The sequence below is a fragment of the Staurois parvus genome, unplaced genomic scaffold (genome assembly GCF_062004578.1).
Source record: "Staurois parvus isolate SC_StPar_1 unplaced genomic scaffold, SC_StPar_1.0 ptg000116l, whole genome shotgun sequence".
Classification (NCBI taxonomy): Eukaryota; Metazoa; Chordata; class Amphibia; order Anura; family Ranidae; genus Staurois; species Staurois parvus.
Window position 1 is genome coordinate 4,951,336 of NW_028317912.1, and position 27,338 is coordinate 4,978,673.

The 27,338-nt window shown below is 41.2% G+C and overlaps 1 protein-coding gene across 3 annotated transcripts in view; it reads right to left on the reverse strand.

Annotated features, from left to right (window-relative positions):
• SH3YL1 (SH3 and SYLF domain containing 1) overlaps positions 1-27,338 on the reverse strand; it is a 185,083-nt gene that overhangs the window by 57,606 nt on the left and 100,139 nt on the right. For all 3 annotated transcript variants that reach the window (XM_089671971.1, XM_089671969.1, XM_089671970.1), the window contains 2 exons: positions 22,692-22,755; positions 20,881-20,937 (listed from right to left, as the gene is read on the reverse strand). In XM_089671971.1, coding sequence (XP_089528097.1) covers positions 20,881-20,937; positions 22,692-22,755 — 121 coding nt within the window. The remainder of the gene's footprint in view (positions 1-20,880; positions 20,938-22,691; positions 22,756-27,338) is intronic.

Genomic DNA, 27,338 nt, shown 5'->3' on the forward strand with positions numbered 1-27,338 from the left:
CAATAACTATCTCAGCAACTCTGTTTTGGCAGCAGTTGGTGTTCATAAATGTGTAAATTTAATCGTAGTATGTAGTCTTAGCCTCTGCTATCCCAACGCATAACCCTGTAGAGTCCAACTAAAAATAAGGCCTTCATGTTTGTCTTGTAAAGCCGTTTAAAATAACTCATAAAAAACAGGTGTTCAGAACACCGACAGGGCTGCATTTTATGCTGACTGCACCAATCTATAAGAGGGAAGCATCAACTACAATTTTTTAAATTGTTACCAATTTCTTTGTCTTGGTCTTATATCTTATAAGAGCCAAAGATAAGGATCAAATCCCAAGGTTATAGGCACAAGCAGTAGAAACTTTGGAGGTCTGGAAACACATTAGTACTGCTTAGCTGCTCCAGTTGAGGTGACAGTTGAGGTGGTCTGAACATATATATGTTTCTGGAAGGCTCAGTCAATCAAGCACCATCAATTAACTAACAGACCCCAGTGCAGACACAGAGCTGTCATGGAGAATCTTTGAAAGTCCAGCAAGAACATGAGACCTAAGCTGGTGAGATAGTCCAAATTGATATGCTCGGCTGGATTTTTCCATTTCAAACCCCATTAACATAAAAACCATAAAACTGAAGTTATTTTGTGTGTTTTCAATATAAATAATTTAAATCATTTTGCAGAGCTTCGTTTTCACCTTGACACGAAAGAGTCTGTTGATCAGTGTAAATGAAAAATGAAATCCACTGTGTTCTGTGCTAAACATTAAACTTTCAAGGATATGGATATTTTTTTCATAGGAACTATGTGATAATGATGATATTAGTGTGCAGCACAATGAAACCAGGAATACATCTCAAAGAAATATTATCATGAAAAGCAAATCAATTCTCTTGATACCTAGCACAGCTGTCCAAAACATCAAACACTGCAGAAAAAGAGTGCTTTCAGCAGAACTGTGTTATTACAGAGAATCCTTACTGTATAGAACTACTGTGCACAAGTGTGTGATCTGCTAGATTATATACCACATTAATGATGAAAACAAAAGATATTAGCTTCACTTTGGACGCTTTACAATTCTCTCAGTTACATTCCTTACATGCCTCCTGAAATTTCTCTTCCTATTGATATCAGCAGCTGTGTCACTTGAAATATTATCATGAAGACATCTGTGAACAGTAATGACGAATACTATATTAGCTTTGCTATGACAGTACACTGATATTTATTGTCCTTACTGACCCCAACAGGCACCATTAACCAGTTGTGGACACTTAATGCGCTACACATGCTCCAAAAAAACTTCATAAAAAGTACACAGGTAGTAGGCCCTGTCATCCTACTACTTGCCACTCCCCTACCCACAATTCCTGGCTGTCAATATGACAGTCCAGAGTTGCTATGTAAATGCAGCAGCTATTATAGCAGCTGCTGACAAAAAAATGGACCTTTCGACAGTGTTTAGAGACGCAAGATACGGTTTCATTCATCTGCAGATCAAAGTGATAAATGTTGATCTGCATATGATGTTACGATTTCTGTTTTTCTAAGCATTAATATTTTGACTTTTTTTTTTATTTGATTTGTTCATTCATTTGTATAATGTCATATTAAAAAGAATTTCATTTTAAATAACTTTGCAAGGATTTGTACCAGAATCATAACTTTAATGTCATTTTAAATAGGACAAATTATATATAATTATAAACACAGATTGTGGGAAAACACATTTTTTCATTTTATTAAGATTTTTGTCTGTGGATTGCATAAGATATAAAATAACATTGATGTACATTTTTTTACTTGAAGTACATTGAGGAACACGGGAATTTTAAAAAAATTGCATTATACTGCCTCTTAAGAAACATTTGGGACACTGGTAAACAGAAAAAACATTGTAAGCTAGTCCCCATTTAACCCCTTCTCCAGTCTTCATGCCTGAGTTTTGTGAGCATTTACTACATAGGGCCAATAAACATAGAATCTTATTTACTTTATCACCCATTGAGGGAAACAACAATTCTGAAACAGTTTGGATGTCCAAAAGCAATCCAGCTAAGGGCTGGACAACAGCCACTAAGAGGTCCAATAAATGTAGAAACCATTCCACAACAGAATATCTGAAGGAATCAACTCCCAAATAAAACTAGATGTAGAAATGGCCATGCAAAATGTAGGAATTGCCCTGACCAAGGGGATCATACCAAGGATCAACCTGGTGCTCCAGACCAGAAAAGAGAATCACCACTAAGGAGAAAACTGCTACCTGAAGAAGCCATGGACCCCAAGGACCAACTAACTATCCATCAAAATTAGTGGAAAGCAAAGTATCCCAATATCAAGTAAACTAGACCAACAACAAATTGTGATCACCAAAAAAATTTACTAAGCCAAATTTCAGGAAACAGATCTCTAACGTGAAGTGTGGGCAGACAAGCTACATCCAAATGATCCAAATGGGAGACCCTGCAATGAGATGTATGTATGCGAGATCCTCACAGTGTAACATTCTAAATGACCAAGAGGCTGGTAGAAATTGAGGTCTGAATGCTCTTAAAAGATGGTGTAGGGTGATAATGGCATCTGCACAGGGTAGGGCATGAATGAAGGCATGCTATAGCCCAGATTGGTGTACAAGAATACCAGGTTAAGAACGAAGAAAAGAGGGTTCTTTCAAACAAACACCCGGAATGTTCCTGGGGTGTGATAGACCCCATGCAAACCTACCTAACTGCTTACCAACTGTATGATTTTAAGAATCATTAAACCTGCTAGTGAATTAAATAGCATTCTTCACTGAGGGGTGAGTGGTAGGAATTCTGGTGCTACTATTAGGAATTTCTGCCTGGTTTGTAGGACAGAGTAATGAAAGGAAACTAAGGAGATGCTCTGTTCAAAGCACCAACCCACAGAAGATAACCCTGACAACTCAGAGAATGTTCTGGAGAAGCAGACTCAAGGGCCAGGTAAGATGATATTCCCTTAAAGGGGTCCCCCGCAAGGTGGGAGGATGGAACCATCCGAATCCACACCAGTAACAGACAAATAGAACCTGTAACTTCTCAGTCTAAAGAGACCATTGTGGGCTCTTGTCTAAAGACTATACTCCCTAACATTCAAAAGGACTGAAAGACCATGCTAGAAGGGCATTCCCCAGGAATATCACTAACCCTGAAAGGGGAAGGTAGGGAGAAATCTGCTACATATAAAGAAGAGGTCAAAGGTCTACAGTGAGTGGTTGTCCTTCGAGATAATTGAGGATGCTGCAGGGTCAGGTCCTTACCAAGAAAAAAAGGAGTATTGACTGTTCCCTGTTGACACTGTGGATCAGGAGTTCCCTCCAAAGAGTGACAAGGCTGAGGAATGTCAATTACCATAAAGGGGTAACCACATTTGAGGAAATAGGACTCCCTTGTGGGACGGAGCCCTAGTCAGATTTCAATACCAAGGATAGGCCATTGGCTCTAGCTTCTCTCAGTCACAGCCAGTTTGCAGGGAGTGGGGAGCAGGACTAAGCAATTCTCTGTGTGATTCATAGACACACAGAGCTGGCTCAGGAGCAAGCACACACAAGTGTCTCCAGGGCAAACAGCTTGCTCTGGTGGCACTTGGCAAAGAGGAGGGGCCAAAAGCTCTGGTGGCAGACTCAAGAAAAGGAGGATCAGGGCTACTCTGTGATTAACCATTGCACATAGCAGGTAAGTATGATGTGTTTATTATTTTAAAGAAAACAAAATGAGCCTTAAGAGCCATTTTAAATTATAGCCTGTATATAGCTGTTTCTACAGCATCCCCAGAGAGCAAACTAGTTAGATCTTATAGGTGATAAAACTGTAGATACTTTGCACATGAGATCATAGGAACAGCTTGTTTACGAACACTGTAAAAGCAAAATGCTAAAACCTAGTCGTGAAATTTGGTTGTGTGATGAACTTCATGGATGTGATACACTTTATCAGCTGCCTAGTGAAAATTTGGCCTCTTTGTACTTTAAAACATCTGACGGAAGGAAGAACACAGGGAGGATACATTGTAAAGGTAGCTAGGCTTAGGTGAGTATGGAGAAAACATTGCTTGTATTGTTTGGAATTCCAAAAGAAGCCCTACCCACCTGATTTTGTTACCAATCACATACAATCTACTGTATGTGCATGGTATTGTCATCATAAAGAACATCACCATACGATATGAATTAAACAACACTCAATATGAATTAAACAATCACTGGGTCCTGGCCGGATTGCCAAGGGTCTCCGATGGGGGGGGGGGGGGGGGGGGAGAGAACTGTTAGTAAACAAAACAGTTCTCCTCCCTGTCAGCCTCTTCACAGTGCTTTGCATGGCTGTGCACAGCACTGTCATGCAAAGCAGTGTGTTTACAGTGAAGCACACAGACAGCACATAATGTAAAACAGCACACAGTTAACCCTTTGATCGCACCTGTCAGAGCCTTTGATCGAACCTGGGCCTTCTGCAGTGAGAGGCAAGGTTTCTTCTCGCTGAGCTACCTGGGATGCTGGAATATGGTCTGCCTGATCTATTGGATAATCCTGACTTGTGCCTTGTTCTCTCTTGAACCTTGAACTCCTTGCTCCTCCCATGAACTTCCTATAAAAGCCATGTCCATGCACTTCCTCCTTGCCAGATTATTGTGCCTTCCAGCCAATATACAGCTTCTCTGTCCTGCTGCCGTCTATATCTTCGCTACCGACCTTTGGCTTTGTTACTGACTACGATGTTGCCGCATCCTAATCTACTACGATTTGTGACTGACCCTTGGCTTGTGATTGACTCTGTGTCAAGGTCCTACCTTTTCCCAGAGATTGTGCGGCTTCATGTACTGGCGTCCATCTTGGGTTTCTGCAGAGCATGGTGGGAGTCTTTTATGCCTTCAGGTCTCTGAGGTCCATCCCCCAGAGGGGTGTGGCTGAGTACATATAAGCCTGTGATCCGCACATGCTCTTTGCACTTGTGTCTTATGTCTTTGTGTTGTTACAGCTCTGTATATACTCTCGTGACTCTTCTGGTATCTGACTTGGCTTGTGACTAGACCATTCTCTGTGGTTTCCTTTGATCTGACCTTCCGTTGCTGAACTCGGCCCGTGACCTGTGATTCTTGTCTACTGTTCTGTGCCGTTTTGTCCCGTTGTTGTCGACCCGGCCTGCCTGACTACGCTATTGTCATTCCTACCAGCTACACGCCATTGGCGGCGGCCATTACCGCAGCCGGGGTGTCTTGGGGGCCGCGACCTGGTTCCTGGCTGCTTCAAGTCCATCCCCACCATCAGGGGCCCTGGTGAAGGGCAGCCTGGGACTTAGACTCCACACCCTGAGGGACTTCGGTCCGTTGGTGGTGGTTGTCGTCAGTCAGTGCGTTACCCTGCCACTAGGCATACCTGTCTGTTCCACAGCCCTGCCCTGACACTCCGCTTTTGTCTGATCCCTTAACTGTTTGATCCACTATTGGTTTCCAGTTGTTTATTCCCTGCTGCGGTGATCCTGATATCTGCGACCTGGTATTAACACGCAGCCAAATCCATCTCCACCATTAGGAGCTCTGGGGAAAACCGGTTAATACTTAGACCCCGCACCTCAGATGAGCCTGCGTCATTCCCAGGGTGATCCGCTGGTATACCTACCCTGCTGGTTTCAGGTAAGCCTTACACTGCTGTAGCAACTGGTCTCTGAACCTGACAGAGACCGTGACAGCACCACATGTTAACCCGTTCATGCTCAGTGCCATTAGTACAGTGTCAGTGCTTTTTATTAGCACTGATCACTGTACTGGTGTCACTGGGGATGTCAGTGTCACCAAGTCAGTTCCCCCCAGTGTCAGAATGCCCACCGTAGTCCCGCTATAAGTCGCTGATTGCCACCATTACTAGTAGAAGAAAAAAGCCTAGCCATTTGTAAACACTATAACTTTCACGTAAACCAATTACTTTACACGTATTGGGATTTTTTTTTTTAGCAAAGATGTAGCAGAATACATTTTGGCCTAAATTTATGATGAAATTTGATTTTTTCAGTTTTTGTACTGGACATGTTTAATATAAAAAAGTCAAAAATATATTTTTTTTCCTCAAAATTGTCGGTCTTTTTTTTTATAGCACAAAAAATAAAAACCACACAGGCAATCAAATACCCCGGAAAGAAAGCTCTATTCATGGGAAAAAAAGGACGTAAGTTTCATTTGGGTGCAGCGTTGAATGACCTCGCAATTGTCAGTTAAAGTAACGCAGCGCCGTAATGCAAAAAAATGGCCTGGTCTGGAAGGGGGGTAAATTAGGGTAAAAAACATTTTTAAGTACTTTGTGCTCCCACTTCCCTGTGTGAAGGAGAAGAGAGGGGAGAAGACATCAGCGCTGTGCACGGCTGCATCTCTTCTATCCTCACTTCCTTTTCACACAGGGACTCAAACAGCAGCAGGAGCCATTGGCTCTTACTGCTGTCAATCAAATGCGGTGAAGAGGAAGTGGGGGGGGTGGGGCTAAGTCCCGCTGTGTGTGTGTCTATAGAGTGCAGCTCCGTAGATGCACAGGTCGGGAGCAAGCAAGCGGCATTTGGTCCCAGACCAAACGGCTTGCAATGGGGATACACAAAGAAGAGGAGAAGCCAGGATCGCAGGCGGGGGAGCAGAAAAGAGCAGGATCAGGGCCGTTCTGTGCAAAACCACTTCACAGAGCAGGTGAGTATAACATGCATGTTATTTTAATTAAAAAAAAGTTTTGCCTTTAGTAACACTTTAAGAATATTGCAGAAACATAGCATACTGCATATATTAATAAAAAAAAACAAAAAAAACAAGAGGAACTGGGAAGTGAAAATGTTGACTACAGCGACCAATCAGATCAATTCATGCTCTAACTTGCACTAGAGAGGTGACAGATGGAATACTATAGGCTGCTGTGGCCAGTTAACGTTTCCTTTGCAACAGTGTTTTACAATTCAGTAGTGTGAGAAACCTCACCAACAGGATGTAGAGGTTGAAACTTTTGCTAGGTTTTAATTGCTAATAGTATCCCCATTGGGGAGATATACTCTCTCTTCCTGTTCCAGTGACAAGAGTATCAAAAGAAAGGGAAATGCTGTAATATCTCATTGATAGGGACAGAAAGAGGAATAAACGTATAATAAAAGTATAATGCAGAAATACATGAATACATAAATATCTAATTGTCCCAGTGATGCCAGCACCCTCTTATTTCTTGTCCTGAGCACACAATTGGCATTAAAAACTTGACAAATGTTCTGACTCTAGCTTGCTTTATTTAAAGCTAAAAAAAAGATCAGGATACAGTTGGACATTATGTATTTTTTATTTGCAATTTATTTAAAAAGATCTACATTATGAGTTTATTGTAAAGACTATTTATACCTAATTGCATGTCACTTTAGTTGGAGAAAGGTGTCCTAGTATGAACTAACAAATAAAAAAAAATATTTTTATTAAAAATGTAGATGTTTCCTGTGGAGAGTTTAGCTTAGAGCTATCCATAAACAATTTTGATTCATGTTTGCAATGAGAACGGATCCTGAATATGAAATATCCAAAGAACATGTAATATAATGAAAGTTAAAATGATAATTAGACCTGATTAGTTTTCCATACCATTAAGTTTTATGAGTCACAGGTCTAAAGAGAGAAACATTAGATTAAGAGATAACTTTGCTTTTTACATTAGTCTAAATGAACACAAGGACTACTTTGTACTACATTTCCAAAGCTTTCTTTAGTAAATTTAAACTGTTTATATAATAAAAGTAACTTTGCATCCAAACTACCCCCTCCCATAGTAGCAGGGGTACTAATTAGCTGGGGATCTATTGAGTGGGAGTACTACTGAGCCGGGGTTCTTCTGGACCCCTTAAAAAATAGAAAATCAACAGACACACAGGGCATTTGCAAAGCATCACAAAAGCATCAAAAACATATCCAAAAAAGCAAAGTCAAAACAAGTGTAAATGAGTCCTAAAAGCAATCAAAAATTCCTATCCCCCCTGCAAGTTGATCAAAGACCTCCAATTTGGTGAAGGATAAGAACAATAATGAAAACTTAAAGGGTTAGTTCACGTTTACAGAAATAAATACAGTTGCAAGAAAAAGTATGTGAACCCCTTGGGATTACGTGGAGTTTTGCATGAATTGGGCATAAAATGTGCTCTGAACGGCATCTAAGTCACAACAATAGAAGAACACAGTCTGCTGAACATAATACTACACAAATATTAGATGTTGCCATGGTTTAATTGCACATAACATGTAAACATTCACAGTGCAGGGAGGAAAAAGTATGTGAAGCCCTAGCTTAATGACTTCTCCCAGAGATAATTGGAGCCAGGAGTGAGCCAACTTTGACTCCAATCAGTGTTATGATATTGGATGTGTTGCTGACAGCTGTCCTGCCCTTAAAAAACACACACCTGTTTTGGGTTTACTGGTTTTAAGAAGCACTGTCTGATGTGAACCATGCCTCGCAGAAAAGAGCTCTCAGAAGACCTACAATCAAGAATTGTTGACTTGCATGAAGCTGGAAAGGGTTACAAAAGTATCTCCAAAAGCCTTGATGTTCATGTGTCCACGGTAAGACAGACTGTCTACAAATGGAGAAAGTTTAGCACTGTTGCTAATCTCCCTAGGCATGGTCATCCTGTAAAAATGACTGCAAGAGCACAGCGCAGAATGCTGCATGAGGTAAAGAAGAATCCCAGAGTGTCAGCTAAAGACCTACAGAAATCTCTGGCACATGCTAACATTTTTGTTGACACATCTACAATAAGGAAAACACTAAACAAGAATGGAGTACATGGGAGGACACCACGGAGGAAGCCATTGCTGTCCAAAAAGAATATTGCAGCACGTTTGAAGTTTGCAAAAGAGCACCTGGATGTTCCACAGCACTACTGGCAAAATATACTGTGGACAGATGAAACCAAGATTGAGTTGTTTGGGAAGAACACACAACACTATGTGTGGAGAAAAAAAGGCACAGCACACCAACATCAAAACCTCATCCCCACTGTAAAACATGGCGGAGGGAGCATCATGGTTTGGGGCTGCTTTGCTGCCTCAGGGCCTGGACGGATTGTTGTCATTGATGGGAAAACGAATTCCAGAGTTTATCAAGACATTTTGCAGGAAAATGTACGACCATCTGTCCACCAACTGAAGCTCCGCAGAGGGTGGGTGATGCAACAGGACAATGACCCAAAGCATACAGGTATTCAACAAAACAATGGCTGCAACAGCACAGAATACGCCTTCTGGAGTGGCCCAGTCAGAGTCCTGACCTCAACCCAATTGAAATGCTGTGGCATGACCTTAAGAGAGAGATTCACACCAGACATCCCAAGAATATTGCTACACTGAAACAGTTTTGTGAAGAGGAGTGGTCCAAAATTACTCCAGATCATTGTGCAGGTCTGATCTGCAACTACAGGAAATGTTTGGTTGAGGTTATTGTTGCCAAAGGAGGGTCAACCAGTTATTAAGTCCAAAGGTTCACATACTTTTTCCTCCCTGCACTGTGAATGTTTACATGTTATGTGCAATTAAACCATGGCAACATCTAATGTTTGTATATTATTATGTTCAGCAGACTGTGTTCTTCTATTGTTGTGACTTAGATGACGTTCAGAGCACATTTTATGCCCAATTCATGCAAAACTCCACGTAATCCCAAGGGGTTCACATACTTTTTCTTGCAACTGTATGTATAGGCAGGGATGTTCAATTTATTTTGCCCGATGCCCGGGACATGCAGTCCCGGGCACTGGGCAGGTAGTTTTTTTTTACCTTTAGCCCTGCTGGGCAAGCAGCAGGGCTCACCTGTCAGGTGGAAACATTTGGGTGGCAGCGCTGCTGCCCGATTGCTTCCACATAGCCCACTATGGTGCCAGCCTCCGCCCCCCCCTTCACTCATGGTCTCCAGCTATGCTTACCCATCTTCGGGCCTGGGACCAGTCAGTGGCTGCTGGCGGGTATAGGGGAGGGAGGAGAGTGGACACATCCACTCCCCTCCCCCTCTTGTCCTGACCCAAAAATGAGGTATCACCTCCTACGGGTCCCCATTGACAGATTCCCGGCCATCGAGGCCAGGAAAGAATGTAATGCAGTGCAATGTACACTGCATTACATCCAGTGGAGTACAGGGAAGACATACAGGCTTTTTTAGACCCTGGATGTCTCAATAAAGAGAACCTGTCACCAAAAATCATCAGATAGGGGACTTTTTGTCCCCTATATGATTAAAAAAAACAAGTTTTTTTATTTTTTAAAAATTTAAGTTACACCCAAGCATATACCCCCCCCCCCCAAAAAAAGAATTTGTCAAGGCTCCCCACCCCCACATATGTACGCATATACAAATGTAAAAGCGCTGGGGTGCCTACGCATGAAAACGACAATTGCGATACATGTTACATATTGCCGCGCAGAATGAGAGCAGTAATTCTAGCAGCAGATCTCCTCCGTAACACTAAACTGATGACCTATAGGGGCTTTAAAAGCATCACCTATAGAAAATATAGGGTACTAAAGTTTTTTGCCATTTCACGGGCGTGTGCAAATTTAAGGTTTGACATGTTGGATATCTATTTACTCGATGCAACCTTGTTTTTTATATTTTACAAAAAAATTGGACCTTTGTGATATCGTTTGACATAAAAAAATTGGACCTACCACTATGTTATTTTCCAGGGTCTCTGATTTCAGAAAAAATATTATGTTTGGGGGTTTTGTGTAATATTCAGGCCTAAATGATTTTTTAAACGTGTGCAAAAAATGCAAAGACAGCTCTGGCAGCGAAAAGGATAAAGGATAAGCCTGACACTCCCCTTTCCTGAGGAGCACCCAATCAGTGCTCATTACACTACAAGGTCTCTCCCCTCCCTGTTAGTCCCCAGGTGCGGTGCTGGAGGCAGGAGGAGGAGGAGATAAAAAGAGCAATGTTAAAAATAATAAACGCTTAAATCGCCATAAAGCCCCTTTTGTTTTTAAAAGCCCCACACATTAGTTAAAGCAGATTTAAATACGGTTTTAGTTATGAGGGACAAGTAGATTGGGACACCGATTTAGTCCCTGGACAAGTAGTAGTAATTTGTAAAACATTTCCACACCCCTGATGGGTGATATAGATTTTCCCTTCTCGACAGAATTGCCCTTTTAAATCATTTTAGAAAAAGTCATATTTATCTGTTCAAAAGGAAAATCCTCTCTCCCCGATTCATAACTAGAAACAACTGCAAACGCATTATGGACAGTGATAATCTCTGCAGAGGATTCCCTCATAAGTACATTTTCTGCTTTTATTTCTAGGTAGTGATGTAACAAAAGCCAGAAGGGGACCACCATGTAGATTGACATATTTGCTTCATTTCTAAATACATGTCAGATGCTGAGCTGCAGAAAAGGCTGGAGAGAAAAATCAGTTCAGGATTATCACAATGATAAATATTTTATGAGGATGTACCTACAGTTTATGTATTTGTTTACATTATCCCTTATTCTGTCTAGGATCTCAGGTAAATCCAGCCAGCTATATCCACAAGCCCTCACTGTGGTTTGTACATATACATCACTGTAGTAACTGTGACACCAGCATACTTATCCCATGCTACATGTACACTGTGTGTGTGTGTGTATATATATATATATATATATATATATATATATATATATATATATATATATATATATATATACATACATATACATATACATACACATACACACACACACACACACACACACACACACACACACATATATATATATACATACATACATACATACATACACACACATGCATACATACACATATACATACAATGCCTTTAAAAAGTATTCGTACATTGAAATTTTCCACATTTTGTCATGTTACAACCAAAAACGTAAATGTATTTTATTGAGATTTTATGTGATAGACTAATACAAAGTGGCACAGAATTGTAAAGTGGAAGGAAAATGATAAATGGTTCTCAAAATTTCTTACAAATAAATATCTGAAAAGTGTGGCATGCATTTGTATTCAGCCCCCTTTTACGCGGATAGCCCTAACTAAAATCTAGTGGAACCAATTGCCTTCAGAAGTCACCTAATTAGTAAATAGAGACCACCTGTGTGTAATTTAATCTCAGTATAAAAACAGAAGTTCTGTGAAGGCCTCAGAGGTTTGTTTGAGAACATTAGTGAACAAACAGCATCATGAAGGCCAAGAAACACACCAGACAGGTCAGGGATAATGTTGTGGAGAAGTTTAAAGCAGGATTAAATTATAAAAAGCTTTGAACATCTCACGGAGCATTGCTCAATCCATTATCCAAAAATGGAAAGAGTATGGCACAACTGCAGACCTACCAAGACATGGTCATTTACATAAACTGACAGGCCGGGCAAGGAGAGCATTAATCAGAGAAGCAGCCAAGAGGCCCATGGTAACTCTGGAGGAGCTGCAGAGATCCACAGCTGAGGTGGGAGAATCTATCCACAGGACAACCATTAGTCGTGCACTCTACAAATCTGCCTTTTATGGAAGAGTGGCAAGGAGAAAGCCACTATTGAACGAAAGCCATAAGAAGTCTCGTTTGCGAGAAGCCATGTGGGGGACACAGCAAACATGTGGAAGAAAGTTCTCTGGTCAGATGAGATCAAAATTAACATTTTGGCCTAAAAGCAAAACACTATGTGTGGCAGAAAACAAACACTGCATATCACCGTGAAAACACCATCCCCACTGTGCCAAATACAGGGCAATCTTAGAAGAAAACCTGTTAGCGTCTTCAAAAGGCTCGAGACTGGGGGCCGAGGTTCAACTTCCAGCAGGACAACGACCCTAAACATACAGCCAAAGCTACAATGAAATGGCTTAAATCAAAGCTTATTCATATGTTAGAATGACCCAGTCAAAGTCCAAACCTAAATCCAATTGAGAATCTGTGGCAAGACTTGAAAATTGCTGTTCACAGATGCTCTCTCTCCAATCTGATAAAGCTTGAGCTATTTTGCAAAGCAGAATGGGCAAAAATGTCACTCTCTAGATGTGCAAAGCTGTTAGAGACATACCCAAAAAAGACTTGCAGCTGTAATTGCAGCGGAAGGTGGTTCTACAAAGTATTGACTCAAGGGGGCTAAATACAAATGCATGCCACATTTTTCAGATATGTATTTGTAAAAATGTTTTAAAACCATTTATCATTTTCCTTCCACTTCACAATTATGTACCACTTTATGTTGGTCTATCACATAAAATCCCAATAAAATACATTTACCTTTTTGGTTGCAACATGACAAAATGAGGAAAATTTGAAGGGGTATGAATACATTTTCAAGGTTTTATATATATCTATATATATTTATATATATATTTATATATATATAATATTAAAACAGTGCAGTGTGTTAGAATGGTTGATCACAAAATCAGGGGCTCTGGAATGTCTATTATGGACAGAGAAAATAGTTTTTTCAGTTTTCTCTGGAATTGGTAACTCATGGATAGGGTTCTGGAGTCTTGAGGTTCCAAAGAATTTTGGAAAGGATACATCCTCTAAGCATGTGTCCCCATTTTACTGAGGACCAACAACCTGATGGTGCACGTGCACGCAGCCTTTTAATCAAGGGCCTGGTCGTGAAGGGCTCCACCCAGGAAACAGGAGGTCCCCTGCCCAGAGGTCAGTGCAGCAGGGAGCTCAAGAGTACTGAGACAGTCTGAAGTAAAAGACAAGGGCCTAAGCTTAAGGTCAGAGCAGCAGCACTGCAAGAGTAAGCTAGGAGGCTGAAGGAAGCATTTGTATTAATGTGTAGCATTCAAAGAGGAATGTTGTTCACCACAGCAAGGGTAAGCTATTGATTTGTTTTGAACTTTTACTTTCTTCTTAAATAAAAGTCAGCCATCAAGCCCTGATGTCAGGGCCTGGACTTGAACCTGGGACCTCTTCTGTGTCAGGCAGTAACTCTTCTCACTGAGCTACCTGGGATGCTGGACAACACTCTGTCTGAACTATTGGACAATCCTACCTTGTGCCTTGTTTTCTGATGAATCTTGAACTCCTTGCTCCTCCCATGAACTTCCTGATTTAAGCCATGTCTCTGCACTTCCTGTTTGCCAGATTATTGTGCCTTTTCCAGACAGTATCTCACTTTGTCTCTCCTGCTGCCATCCATACCTTCGCTACCGACCTTTGGCTTGTTCTTTGACTACGATTCTGCCTCATCCCAACCTGCTACCGCTTGTTACCGACCCTTGGATTGTTTACTGACTATGCTTCTGCTAGATCCCTACCTGCCATATCAGTTATTGGATCCTGGCCTGCTCACTTCCTGGTGGGGTGATCCTGAGAACTGCGACCTGGTACTAACACGCTGCAAAATCCATCTCCACCATCAGGAGCTCTGGTGAATACCGGTTAGTGCTTAGACCCCACACCTCAGGTGAGCTTGCATCATCTCCCAGGGTGACCTGCTTGTTCACCTATCCTGTTGGTTGGTCTGCTGCTATAGCTACTGGTCTCTGAACCTGACCTCACCGTGACACCTGAAAATGCATTTCCCAGCTGGACTGGAATGAATGTCAAAGGCACTATACTTCAGCGAAATCCCCATATATCGCATATATACACACACAGGGTATAAACAGTATTTATATACTTTATTTAGTGGTAACACTTCACATGAGTGGTACAGCAGCGTGGCTATTCTTTCTGACAGAGGTCACTCACTTGTGCTGTTTTAGGAACCGAGTATTGAAAACACCAACAACTCTCTCTAAACGTAGAGGAGACTTCTCATCACATATTATTTTTACATTTCAAATGAACACCTCAGCCTCAAATAGCCTTTAGAGACACTCTACTGAATCCAGGCTTTGGTTTATTGAGGTTCATCAACAAAAGTTGATAGAGTTTTATGATTATATTGATGCACCTAACACTTTTACTGAAATGTTCCTGAAAATATGAAAATAAATGAAAATATTCCTGAAATATCCATGTCCTATGGACGTTTTAACATGTAAGAGAAGTAGGAGCAGTGAAAATAATATTATTAAAGTGGCAAAGGTGGAGGTGTAAATTAAAAGGCCTGCACCCTTGAATGAAATACAGACTGGGTATTGCTGACCAAACAGAATGGCAGAAAACATTGTGGAGACTATGCATCTGGATTGTTTTTATCAGAGCAGGCATTTATTTCAGTTTAATGAACTAAGTTTCATAGCATTTCATCTTCATAAATGAAAGTTCCAGGTCTGATGACTTTTGAAACATGAGATTTACACTTAAACATAAATTTCATTTATGTCAAAGTCACTACACAGTTCCTCACAGTTTTCCACCTGTTTATACATAGGTTCATGACCATGATAATGTACAGTATGTCAATACTATTGTCACCAATACAAATCCATTACTTGCAGAGGCAAAGAAAGTAAAAAATAAATGTGAATATATACATTCTGCACCAGAAGACATACATCTATAATTCTTCGAACAGCTAAGCTCAATTCATTGTAATCTCTTTGTAATTGTTTAATAACTGCCATGGAACCACAGGTCTGGCACAAGACAAATGTGGTGCATACTTTATATTTACTGATGGATAGAGGTGTAGTTTTAAGTTCAATTGTTAGAAAAATATCAGTGGGTCTTTTAAGTTACTACATACAGTATTATATGACAGAAAATAATACAGAAACTGACAACTGGCATTGATTTATGAAGGAAAGCGATTCCAAACAAATTGTAAGGAATCTGGCTTGTGTAAAGTCAATTTATATCACTTCTTGGCCTTTTCAGTGCTTCCTGTTAGCCTACATCTGTCTATCATTCTGAAACTTCATCATTGCTTTTTAACAATCTCAGAATTTTCCTCTTCTACAGAATTAATGGTATGTTTTGTGGAATTTTCTGCAACCCAGTCTCTATAAACTGAATACCCCCTGTCTTGGTTTCAGCTTTCTGCCCTTGAGTTTTGGATTTTTTTTTCTGTTCCTTTCCCATATTTTTTTTTTTTTACTACATTGTGCCTCTTGCCCTCTATTTTGGTTGCCTGTTTATTGATATTTGCCTGTTGATACGTACCTTAACTTTGCTTTGTCTTGCATACTGACTACCTCGGTTTTCTGTCTGTGTCATAAAACAAGCTTAAATTTGCCTGTTAGACCCTCTGCTTATGTGCCGCCTGAATTTATCTTTGCCATTTTGGTGTATACACTCTTGCGTATTAATTATGGTAATTTAATTTAGTTGCCATTCACCTGCCATCTATTACTAGTGCAGAAAGTGCTGTGACCTGTAGCTGCAGGCACTTTGGAATAATTAACTCTCACCATTTACAGCAGAAGCAATGCAGCCATTCAAGTTGTCAGCAGCTCAACTCACCCTGTTCCACACTCCCAGAGCACCTGCCCTGTGTTAACATTAGAGATTAGAAGGCTAGATGGCTGTTGAGTCACTGCTGGAAAGGGGAGTAGGGTGAGCGGAGTTGCTGATTTCAGCACTTTTGCTCTGTACTTTGAGGATGGATTACAAAACTGGTGTGTTGTGGTAAGACAATGCTACACATGTGGTTGGCATGCATGACATTTAGGGGGTGAAATCTTCCGGAGCTTACGTGATTAAATTCACAGCCACAGCCTGCTGCAATGTTATTAGCCCATGGCTGAAATCATCCTGTTGATGTTATCTGTGCAGTGTATCACCATAGACTTCCAGAGACTGAAGATGCTCACAGATGGTGATTTAAAGACAAGAGCAGTCAGACATGCTGCCTGAAATTTACCATTATTGTTAGTTTATACACTGTAGTTTACACTTTATGAGATTCAACAACTGCAAGCAATGTCAGTCTGGAGCTCCAAATGCTAAAAATATAGTTTATTACATTAAAGGACGTACAGACCCAAAAGAGATTTTGTCTAAATTTTGGCCTTAACATCTTGTATTTTCAGTCCAATTTTGAGCAGCAGCTCATAAAAAAGGATGCCCTGAAACTGGGAAGTGTGCAGAGAGGGAAATACCTTATTAATGGACATAGAAGACTTAAGTAAGTATTAACAAATATTAAATCAACTGAATCTATACACCCTTGAGGTTATCAGGAATGAAAAGGTTTGCCTTATAAAAATAAATATACAACATATGCAAAAAGTCATTAAAAAGCTATTTACTTGAAAATCACAGCAGGGCACCCTTTGTACTCGAAAAGAGAATTAATATTCAGCTGTGAAACACTTTTATCTAACTGCCAATAGGGGCCAAGAAAGGTATTTTGCAGTCATCTGGAATAGCTTGAGTTTTAGGATGCATTTTGTAAAGTTCAATGTGATGGGCATATGTCTTTTTCCAACACAAGGAAAAATGAAATGTCAAGGGACATTGCTAGAAATGTGCTGATGCAAAAGTCCATACCATCATGCTTAGCTCCCAACCCATATTACCTATTGTATTGTGCCTGGAAACATATTAAAAGTGTGCAAATGTTTACTCTTATACACAGGAGAGAGAAATATTACAGAATAAGTTGCATACCCCAATATTTGTCACAGGACAATCATAACTGAGTGAGTTGTTTGTACAATCTAAGCTCCAAGTCATGACTTGGAGCTAAAGTTGGCCATACAGCAGGAGAATTTTGTTTGAAAATTTTTATTTTTGGAACATTCTTTCAATCTTCTACCACAGAGTTTTCAAACCATTGCTCATTTTCCACCACAGTGATGATAAAATTTGAAGGCACAGGATGGAATTTTTTTCTCAAACAAACAAAATTCAAACTGTGAATCAGGTTTTTGTTCAGGAAAAAATTTTACTTATTGTAATGAAACATGTTTAGTACCATCTAGGATTCCATTCAAATAATAGGGCTAAACAAAATTGTAAGGGCTCTTGAACAAAATTATATGTCTTGCTGTTGTTAAGAAAAATGTTCTGGCAAAAAAATTTCAATGAATGTTCGAAGGAATATCTAGTTGGGCAGCTTTTTCCTCTTCTCCTAACTCCTGTGAGTGAACAGGTTAATGACGAGAATGCCTGAACAGGGTCATGATTAAAATGATAATGAGCACATAGTATTTAATGCAGCTTAGTTTTCAGTTTACTAATAAAGGGGGGTGGAACAAGGAGCAGAGCAGGGCAAAGGCTTGTCATGGGGCAAACAATAGAGATCAGGGCATGTTCCTTATTCTGTAAAATCAACTATTTATTTCGACTAACATTCTGGGGTGGTGTGGCTTCCTGTAGACATGCTTTTGTTACCACTCATAGGGAAATATGATGCTGTCCATCATGTTTTCTAGTGCCAAGCTTCTAACAAATCCTTTAATACAGTCATCATGTAAAAGAAGTACTGTATATCTACATCAAAGAAGGGTTTATAGAAAGTACCATCTCAAATAATTGCAAACATTTACAAAACATGCAAAGTACTGGAGATAAATATTTAAAGCTGGAATCGTGATGTGATCTCACAGGTTTTCTCACAGGTTTACTTTCTGTCTTATACTCCTACTGAACAGCAATACAGACATTTTCCCTTGGCCAGTAATATAAAACAACAGATTTTATCCAGCAACATGGCATATGTTAAAAGCATGCAATATATTTCAAGGTACGTAAACATTTAATGGAATAGCTATAAAAGATTATTAATAGCTCCTCCATTCACTTGTGTTTTAAGTTTACAAGCTATTAAATACTTCCTGTATTTGTTGTTGGGCCCCACACATGGTATAATGAAGACAGTATGACTCTATTTCTGTTAAATGCAGTTTGTGTGATTGGTATAACAGAATTATCTAGGAAATTAAAGAGACGACACACTAGGCAAACAGGGATCCATTTATCTATGTTGCTGCTTAAAGCTGACCTAGCATTAAATATTTTTTCATGCACACATGCTAGGCAAACTGTGAGCATAGAACATACAGGTATTTATTACCTTCAAGGAAAGCACAAACTTCCCTGATTTTACTTTCATATTCCTTCTCTTCAGAAGGCCAGTATCATTTTTTATACTGACCCAGGGATGACGGATCATGTAAAACCTGCTGTTCATGCAGTACTCAACATGTTCTGTGTGTAGTCACCATGTCAACAAACAAACGTGATGGTACTGCAACAAGGTTATGCAATTAGGGTCAGCTAGAGCTCTCTGTTTAAACTCAGCGTGCCAGACCTACGGTCTTCACTCTGCAACAGAGAAGTCCTTCCATGAAGATAAAGTTGGCAACCAGGTGAGTGTAAATAAAATCTCTATTTACTTTGCCCAAGGAGTACATATGTTGAAAACAGAGCCAACACCAATGCGTTTCAGCCTGTCAAGGCCTTACTCATGGTTCAGGCTGAAACGCACTAGTGTTGGCTCTGTTTGGAACATATGTACTCCTTTGACAAAATAAAAAGATATTTTTTTTACATTCACCTTGTTGCTGACTTTATCTACATGGAATGTCATGCACAATGCAGGCCCCTGCTGCAGTTTGTTTAATTATGTGATCTGACAGAAAATGAGTGTACAGTCTAAGTGAATGAGAGAGCATGGGAGGAGCAAATATGGAAGAAATGGTTCCTCTGGCTTGCAGCAAATCCAGCTTGTCAGCACGCTTTTTTTGGGATGACCATAGAAAAGTGTCACTTAAATGAAGCTCAAGGGTTATTTTTTGCTATTAAAACATACCATTTTCTTCTTTAGAAAAATTATACCGTTGCTGTGTACTGTGACATACAAACCTGTAAAGTTAATTATAGCTCTGCTTCAAGGAGCAACTCTTTCTTCTAATTCTGACATTGTTTGAGTAAAGTACTGTACATCACCTCTGTGATGGCTGGTTCTCCTCTTGCACTAGGAATATCCTGCAATTCTAAAAGCTGGAGATTCCCAACTTTGCCCATTTAAGTTCTTCTACAGTGTAGTTATACATACGTCTGATTTTTAAGAAAGAAAGTACTTGAGTCCTGGTTCAAACAAACCCTTCCTAATTTACAGAAAGACCAGCCACTGGCAATAGGCTGTAGACCTGTTCAAGCCCTTTCTAAAAGTTCTGGAGGAGAAGTTGAAATAATGATTTTACATATTGCTTTCAGTTGCTCTTAAGTGTATTTTGTGTGGAGGTGACATGCAAAGCACATACTGTACTTCAATACTTCAAAGTAGGTCTTGAACTTTCTAGAAATAGCCATAGAAGAATTCATACCACAAGATGAGAGGTTTTTTTTTTTAGCAAAAGGACACGAATGAAAAGAGCAAAAAATTAGCAATCAGCTGTCTTGATGGCATGTATAATAATCATAGATCTACCTGAAGGAGTTGGGCAAAAAAAATTAAAACACTATATGATTTGCAGGTGTGAAAGTGACTACGTTTCGTGTTGAAAGCGAAAGTGATGTAACACTCTTTTGCTTCCACTGTGTGATGAGACACCTAGCTAACAGATGGAAAGCCGGACTTTCGTCATTCACTTCACGCGCTGCTAGTAATATGGAGTCATGCTAGAGCTTACTGAGGGCAAATTGTTGGTGCCCGCTTAGCTGGTGTCTCTGACTGAAGTTGCCAATTTATTTGCTGTGTCATGAGGTATGGTATCAAAGGTTGTGGCGGCGTATACAGTTTCTGGGAAAACATTGTCTGATGCGCATAAGCGCGGTCAACATGGTCAACTGACTGAAAGAGACAAAAGGACATTGTCCAGGATTGTGACTCAGAATAAGAAAACAACTGCTGCAAAAGTGACTGCAGAGCTCAATCTAAGTCTTCACGCAAAACTTGTCGTCACTTTGCAAACCATGTAGTGTTTCCATTTTTCTGTCTAACCCCTGTATATTTCAGATAACCTTGGTAGTACTGTAGAGATGAAGAAACACTAAGCCCAGCTTGATTCATGATATATGTACTCACGTTCATTCATGTTATAACAGGAGAGGTCAGGATAGCTTCTCTGCATAGGCCTCATAGCTGAAAAATAAAAAACATAATATGGTGAAAATGGGGAAAAAATGAAATTCTCAAAAAACTTCACAGGAGGCAATGTGCTGTATTTATTAGAATAATATCGGCCTTAAAAAAATACATGGGCAAAAAACAGGGAAAAGAATATCCCATAGATAATCAGTGGTAGCGATGGTGAGGGAGATGGGATCAGTGGCAGTGGTGGTGGTGGTGATGGTGGTGGGGGGAGGAGGATGGGATTAGTGGCAGCGGTGGTGGTGGTTGGGGGGGTGGGATTAGTGGAAGCGGTGGTGGTGGTGGGGGGGTGGGATTAGTGGCAGCGGTGGTGCTGGTGGGGGGGATGGAATCAATGGCAGTGGAAAAAAGTATATAGCAAACCTCATTAAAGACAATAGTAACATCACTACAAAAAGTAGTTAAACCTCCATTAAATAAACAAGTAATGAAAAAATATCCAGCAACCTTGGCTTGTGCTTGGTACACATGTACACTTAATATATTGAGCAATCCTCCTCAATAGTAAAGTGTTCCAACAAATTACAGTAAAGGGTTAAACAAGTGGTAACAGGGCTGCCCAGGGTGATCAAATGAAACCGTTCACTAGGTCCCACCAGACATGTGTCCACCAACCACCTTTACTAGGTTTTGAGGTTAAAGCCGCTGACTTTAAACCTCTCCAACCTGGCGCTCACAGCCGGCTCATATAAGCTGGCCTGTGACGTCACAGGGCCCCGCTCTCAACTGCGCATGCACAAAGAATTCCCAGGCATGTGCAGTGCCTAGATAAGAGGCCTCCACTGATGGGCAAAAACAAAGCAGCCATACATCAAAACTAGAAAAAGCAGTGGACGGCAGGCAGCGAGCAGCAGGCCCACGTACAGTGGCGGAAAGCCAGGGCCCTGACGTCCGGGCCCCTCGAGACGCCCGGGTCACCTACATATGAAAGGGCTGTTCCCCCCTGATGGCAGCCCCACTTTAGGCTGATGGATATTCTAACTTTTAGACTCTCTTCCTTCCCATTTTGGTGTCTCAGGTGTTCCAGCCAAATGGTGTTCCTTCCTTTTTCACAATATAAGACAAAAACAAATCACCTAACAGGGACAGAAGAACCACCTTCCAATGCCTGCAGCTGATGTGCATAAATGGGTTATCCATAAGGTATTAAAAAAAACATTAAAAGAATAAACTCTCCAGAACTCAGTATCTGAAATATTGGTTTTGGTTGAGCACACTATTTATGTTTTCTTCTAAACAAAGCATCAAAACACAGGAGAGCAGGATCTAATGAACTGTTTATTACTGAAGTTTGTGTTTTGCCTGTATTTTCCCGTTAAGAGCAAAGTATCAGAATGACTGGATAGCAGGTGCTCTCTGCTGCTAGTACATACCTCCAACTTCTCTGCTGCCCACTTAGCCTGCCAGAGACCCCGACCCCCAGTACATTGCTGGGTTGGAATTTACACAGTAATCATAACCCCCTCCCCCCACAGGACAGCCCTCTGGCTTGGTAATTGGTATTCAAGCACCATTGGCTGAGTAAAGAATAGGTTTACTCTAATATTGAGAATAAGAATTTCTCATTACAAATACAGTACTAAAAGATTGGCTTTTTCTGGAGAAGATCATTTTCAGCCTCAAACTTATAGTAGAGAACACTTGCTCAATTCTATAGAACTAGGCAGTTGAGGGAAATCTGAACCCCCTACAACATCAATGAACACATTATTTATTAAATCTGTCCAAGATTCACTTTTCCTTACCTTCTGTGCCATTTCCACCTTGGTAAGAATGTGGTCTGTTTGACTTTGCTGATATTTCTTTGGTCTTAAAAAGAAAAGCAAAGTAAATAAATAAGTACCAAAGAACAAAGCTATGCATATGGTGGAGAGAGCACATTATACAGTCAAGGCTTCATTTATAAAGCCTGTGGTAGGATGTGTTCTGCCCTTAAATAGTCAAGCCCTTAAATAAATATTTTATGGGTAGAATTTATGGGTAGTCTTTCTTCCTATTGGTGCCCATACATTGCCTATTGTACAGGAAGGGCATTCTGAAAGTTCTGCTCAATTCTACAATAGCACATTAACAAAAACTCAAAATAAATTGTGAGGGGACTTACTTAAAGTATAACTAAAGGCACATTTGTTTTTGTCTTGGATAGAGTGGATAGGGATTAGAACACCTGTCAGTTTTTATTACTGTCTGTGCCCCCATTAAAGAGATTCACCCTATTTGTCCTGTTTACCATCATCATTGAAAGTGAAAGTAAAAGAAAATCCCAAAATTTGGGTTGTCCCCAGAAAAGTAATAGATGGGAAATCTTCCAATGGGGACACTAGTTCTGGTGATCTGGGGGTCCCCAAGGAATTATTCTAATTTGCAGGGATTTCCTCTCACTTCCTGTTTGGCTATGGGACAGGAAGTGAAGGGAAATCTCTGCAATGAGACACAGATGTAAAAATAAAATCCGACAGGGGTTATAACCCTCCCTTGCTCTATCCAAAATGGAAAAAAAACGTGCTGCCTATATTTCTACTTAAATTTACAGTCAGTAAGTTCCAATCTACCCTTAGACATTATGTGCAAGCAATTTTCATGGCAGACCTCAGCAATAACCCTGGCTGATAGACTAGCCCAAGACTACAATGGCACTATTTCTGTTGGCTTAGTGCACAGTCATGCAGGTAAAATGATATCATTGTGAAAGTATATAGATGAAATACATACTGTATAGGAGAGCTGGTTTACCCACCAAAAGATTTGCATTTCTGGCCACTCAATCCTAACATTTATACAGCTCTGCCACACAGAACAGGCAGGCAGGGGAAAGGGACTTGATCTTTCTCTGCTGCAGTTCCACATTCACTTACAAGTCTCACCCTCACTCTGTGACCAGACAGTAAATAGGAAAACCGCATACTTATACACTAGTTTCTCTGTGATTCTATTCTCTCCTCCTATCAGCATGGTCCTTGCTCTGAAGCACACCTAAATAGCTCTGTATGCTGCTCTCCACCCTCCTTTCTGAGCTCTGCTATACAGTAGACACTAAACAGCTAATACCAAGTTGAACTTAGATAATTACACTGCTTGCATTTAAAGTTGAAATCTAGGCAAATATAAAGCATACAATGTAATGCAGTTCTGTAATCATTATTACAGCACTAAAAATATTTCTAAATGCAAGCAGTAAAAGTACCTGAATGTGACTTGGTATCAGTCTTGCAGTCCCTGTACAGCAGTCCTGGAGTGCCAGATGAAGAAGCAGCACAAGTAGCCAATCAGTTCATGTGCTGAAATAAACCATGCTGATATGAAGAAAAAGCGCAGTGAGAGAGATGAGCTGTTTCTTTCACCGTCCATTTACAGGCTGGGTCTGGACCAGGATGACCTGGGCTCAGCAAAAGTGGGTTGAATAATGCTGGCCATCAGGATGAGGACATGAAGCAGTAGAAAAAAAAAAATTATTGCGGCGCAAATCTCTTGACTGAATTTGAATATTACAGAAAAGATGTTTTGTTATCTTGTTTTTTTTAATGGAAGTTTTGCTTTAAAAATTCTGTGTATTTAATACAGAGCTACACTAAATTATGCCTTTTATATTTGCCTTGAGTTCAACTTTAAGTGTCAATGGATAATGGTAGGATATGTCAACATGATCTCTGAATAACCATTGATGTATGGCCATGTATATCATCTTCACAGTCTCCTCATCTTCAAACACCTATCCCTCCAAACAGCAAACAATTACCCGCAGAAACCTTCACAACTTGAACCCTTCTTTTTTCCACTCTGCAACTGACCAACTCTATGACAGAATCTCTCCCCTGTCCTGCCCTGAACTGGCCACTCCTGTCTACAACAGTTCGCTTTCATCCACATTAGACTCACTTGCTCCCCTAACTACACAAAGCATCAGGCCCCAACCATTACAACCTGGGCAGACTGACGACACCAGACATCTTAAACGACATAGTCGTGCGCTGGAATGATTGTGGCGTAAAACCAAATCTCAACAAGCATTCGTCTTGTATAAATCTGCTTTCTTAATATACAATTCCTTCCTTCATGCTCCCTCACTCACATCTTCAATCTCTCCCTCTCTAACAGTGCCTTCCCCTCCCCTCTAAAGCATGCACACATCACTCCTTAAAAATCCCTCCCTGGACCCCACCAACCTGAACAACTTAAGACCCATCTCCCTGCTGCCATTTACCTCTAAACTCTTAGAAAGCTTAGTCTACAATCGCCTGAGCTCCCACCTCACTGACAACAACCTTCTTGACCCTTTACAGTCTGGCTTTCGCTCACTCCATTGAAACTGCCCTACTAAAACTCACTAATGATCTACTAACTGCTAAAACCAATGACCACTACTCCATACTCTTACTACTTGACCTCTCTGTGGCTTTTGATACAGTTGACCATCCCCTCCTCCTCAAAAAACTCCACTCTCTTGGCCTCCAAGATTCTGCTCTCTCCTGGCTCTCCTCCTACCTATCGCAGCGCTCCTTCAGCGTTACCTATAACGCTGCCTCCTCCTCTTAACTCCCTCTTTCTGTAGGGGTCCCTCAAGGTTCTGTCCTTGGACCCCTACTCTTCTCCATCTACACCTCCTCCCTTGGTCACTTGATAAACTCCCATGGCTCTAAGTACCATCTCTATGCTGATGACACACAAATCTATCTTTCTACCCCTCACCTCACCCCTTCAGCCTCCACTGGCATTACTAACCTACTAAGTGACATATCGGCATGGATGTCACTCCACTTCCTCAAACTCAATCTTTCCAAAACTGAGCTCTTAGTATTCCCCCCAGCCCGTGCCCCCTCCCCTGACTTCTTCATCAAGATCAATAACACAATCATCAGTCCCTCCCCTCATGCCAGGGTACTAGGTATAATCCTAGACTTCCATCTGTCCTTTCAGTCCCAAATCCAATCACTGTCCAAATCATGTAGACTTCACCTCCGCAACATCTCCAAGATATGGCCATTCTTAACCTCAGAAACCACTAAGCAACTTATTCACTCCCTTGTTATATCTCGCCTTGACTATGGTAACTCCCTCCTCATTGGCCTACCTAATCGCAGGCTATCCCCTCTTCAGTCTATCATGAAAGCTGCTGCCAGACTCATCCACTTTACTAACCGTTCTGTATCTGCCACCCCTCTCTGCCAATCCCTCCACTGGCTTCCCATTGCCCAATGGATAAAATTTAAAATGTTAACACTAATATATAAAGCCATTTATAACTCTGCCCCAAATTACATCACCGATCTTGTCTCCAAATACCACCAAAACCGTACTCTCCGCTCCTCGCAAGACCTCCTACTCTCTAGTTCCCTTGTCTCCTCCTCCCATGCTAGTCTCCAGGAGTTCTCCAGAGCTTCTCCCATCCTCTGGAACTCTCTACCCCAATTTATCAGACTATCGCCTACTCTGCTCACTTTTAGGCGATCTCTGAAAACCTATCTCTTCAGGGAAGCCTATTCTGCCCTCAGCTAATAATGAAATCTTCTACTCTTCCAACCAGTCCATCCCACACAGTTACTACCTTTTGTACCACTAGCCCCTCCCTCCTAGATTGTAAGCTCCAAGGTGCAGGGCCCTCCTATCCCCCTTGTATTGAACTGTATTGTTGCTGTATTGTCTCCTGTTATATTGTAGCAAACTATTGGCGCTATATACCGTATTTTTCGCTCCATAAGACGCACTTTTTTCCCCCCAAAAAAGGGGGGAAAATGTCAGTGCGTCTTATGGAGCGAATATAAAGCTGCCGGTCCAGTATTTCTGCCGCCACCATGTCAGAATACCGGGCCGGCCGCTCAGCTGTTCTCTCCTGCAGGGCCTTACCTGTTCCTCGCTCCAGCGCTGCACAGTCTTCCCGCGCTGGCTTCTGTGACAGCCGGGTGCCCACTGCGCATGTGCCGCGCTTTGTGAATGATCCAGTGTCTTCTGGGACACATGACAGGTCCCAGAAGGCGCCGGGCCATTCACAAAGCGCAGCGCTTCTCGCGCATGCGCAGTGGGCACCCGGCTGTCACAGAAGCCGGCCCGGGAAGAAGAGGGAAGGACAACTCCGCGGAAGTGGGAGCGGGTACCTGTCAAATTCAGGTACCCGCTCCCCCTCCCTCCCCAAAGGTCAGCAGTCTCTGGTCATTCCCTGCACTGTCTGCAGTCTCTGGTCATTCCTTGCACTGTCTGCAGTCTCTGGTCATTCCCTCTGCACTGTCTGCAGTCTCTGGTCATCCCCTGCACTGTCTGCAGTCTCTGGTCATCCCCTGCACAGTCTGCAGTCTCTGGTCATTCCCTGCACTGTCTACAGTCTCTGGTCATTCCCTGCACTGTCTGCAGTCTCTGGTCATTCCCTGCACTGTCTGCAGTCTCTGGTCATTCCCTGCACT